The 2,438-nt window shown below is 37.2% G+C and overlaps 1 protein-coding gene across 1 annotated transcript; it reads right to left on the bottom strand.

The window, feature by feature from the left end:
- Window positions 1–927: 927 nt before the first annotated feature.
- LOC132543430 (cysteinyl leukotriene receptor 2-like) lies at window positions 928–2,139 on the bottom strand. The gene has a single exon (XM_060206930.1). It carries the CDS (start codon window positions 2,137–2,139, stop codon window positions 928–930), a length of 1,212 nt encoding a protein of 403 aa, XP_060062913.1.
- Between the last annotated feature and the right edge of the window lie 299 nt (window positions 2,140–2,438).

Genomic DNA, 2,438 nt, shown 5'->3' with positions numbered 1-2,438 from the left:
ATATCAAATTTAATTAATTACTTGTAAATCACAATTTATATCCGTTAAGTAGCTCTCCGCGTCTTGAATGCATGCATTATGCATGTCGTCATACTTTTTCATATATTCCTGGGTGCATAGGAATGTTAAGTCAAATGGGGGGAGGGGCAGCTCTCGGTTATTCTTGAATTATCAAGAACTCAAAACAATTACAACAGAAAAGAAAGATGGCTTACATCCATATGTCTTCAATTAAGCTCATAATTTCTGTTTGAAATATTCTTTTTATCTCCGATGAGATAATTAACTGTGGGATACCTAACGTACATTAGTACGTTAATGGCCTGTGAGTACTCATTGATGGTTCTTCGTTGTTGTCAGTCGTGTGTGTAATACTGATGTCACTAGAAATTACATCACTATATAGAATCAACCATAGAAACATTGTACCACATTAAAGGATAAACATATTGATAATGACAAGGCGTGTTTTGTGATTAGAGATCGCTTGTGAAATTTGTTAATTGGTAACGATTTCAGAATACTGCTGTTAATGACGTCAAACTAATTTTGCTCAAGAATTCAGCATAATTGAAGACATTGTTTTGACATCAGTGTAATGTTGTAAGTGACATCAATACGGTGTTTCAATAATGGTATGATTTAGTAAATGACGCCAAAATGATGCGATAATGTCAATGTGATGATGAAATTGACGTCATTATGAGATTGTAAATACCGTTATTTTGATGTGTTCCTCTTTCTTAGCGGACAATGAAGCCACTGGCTGTTTATAAGCATCCAATACTACGATTTTGATGCTATTTGTACACATTCAACAGTACTGATGAAGGCATTTTAATATCCATCACTCTTTCTATCTGACAGAAATGTGTCAGTAAGCACCCTCTTGTAGTGACATATGTGACGTCACAGTCTGACGTCATGCTACTTCCCGTTAGATATAGATAATCTGATATCCCGTTTGAGTTCGATGCTGACCACCTTGGAATTACTGGCAGACAAGAGCACTCCTTTTGCACTAGATGTCCTTTCAAGACGTAACTGCGACTTCCGACAACATATTCGATACTTGATAGATTTGATCATAAGTATGAGGCTGCTCTGAAAATGTTTACCATATAAAGCATACAAAAAGAAGTTGACACTGAATGTTGAGTAATAGAGAAGTTGAGTGATTTCCTGAAGGAGGTAGTGGATCATTGTGATATCAGTCTGTTGCTGAGTTGTTGTGTAAATAATGAGCGTGTACAATCGTCGCACGTGACTCGGTAAATTGAGCACCAGGAATGTTGTGGATACCAGCACGAGTGTTCTTGTTACACGCATCTGAGGCTTATTACGTAATGCTCTGCTTTTACTTCTGGAAAATGAAGAATTGAACGAGTCATTTGGTTTCAAACAATGTTTCCGTTTCCGGTGAAAGGCAGCTGCTTTACAAACAACTTTTATATTCATAAGAAGAATGAGCAGGAATGGTATGATCATAGTAATAATTGTGTCTATCCAAGTGACCTTTTCCAGCAAGTTTATGTACTGGAATTTGTGACCACATCGATATACTCCATTTAATTCCACAACCGATGTAGTCCATAGGGCATAGTTATATAACACTCCCCCCATCACCGCTAGAAATATCACATAAATCTTTTCACGAAATCGTGAGCACACAATTGGAGACCGGAATGGATGGCAGATTGCAATGTATCTTTCTGCTGTAAAACCAACCACATACCATATCGAGAGAAAGCTTGTCACATACGTTACATAGACCAGTAGCTGACACAAACTTTCGGTCCTAATGATGTTTGAAATACTACCGTCAAACCAAGTTGTGAATAACGCTATGAGGAAAACGTTGTCGACAAACGCTAAAGTTGCCAGGAATGCTGTTGCAGATGATTTTTTCATATGCGTGGACATAAATACTACCATGGTAACTGTATTCCCAGTAAGTCCTACAATAACGATGATTGGGAGGAAAACGTTCCGCAGTGTGCTTGCCGTTTCGTACAATCCTTTGTTATCCATAGGCATGAATGAATCGGATTCCTGTGAGAAATTGTCCCACAGCGGATGATCCATATAGTGTTCGTAGTCTACATATGTAATACTGTGGTTATCTGGCGTCATGTCCATCTGAAACAAAAATCAACAAAGATGATTAAAGACAAAAACAGACCTCACAAAATGTACCATATTTTACATCAAATAGTGTAAGGTGTATCAAATGGAGATCACCAGGTTGTCACAGATATGTGTTACCCTAAGGCTGTACACATACAGGTGTATTCTCCATGTTATAACATTAAACATATTAAAGGTTACACACATAAAAAGGTCACAAATGAGACAAGGCTATTTCTTCTCTCACACTTTAAAATCTTTTGTTATTTTGTGAGTTGGAGCCAGTTTTGTTAAAAGTAAGAGTGGACTTT

This window comes from Ylistrum balloti, unplaced genomic scaffold (genome assembly GCF_031769215.1).
Source record: "Ylistrum balloti isolate Yb309-2 unplaced genomic scaffold, AGI_CSIRO_Ybal_v1 Utg369756, whole genome shotgun sequence".
Classification (NCBI taxonomy): Eukaryota; Metazoa; Mollusca; class Bivalvia; order Pectinida; family Pectinidae; genus Ylistrum; species Ylistrum balloti.
The sequence above is the reverse complement of the archived record's forward strand: the minus strand, read 5'-3'. Positions and strand labels throughout refer to the sequence as shown.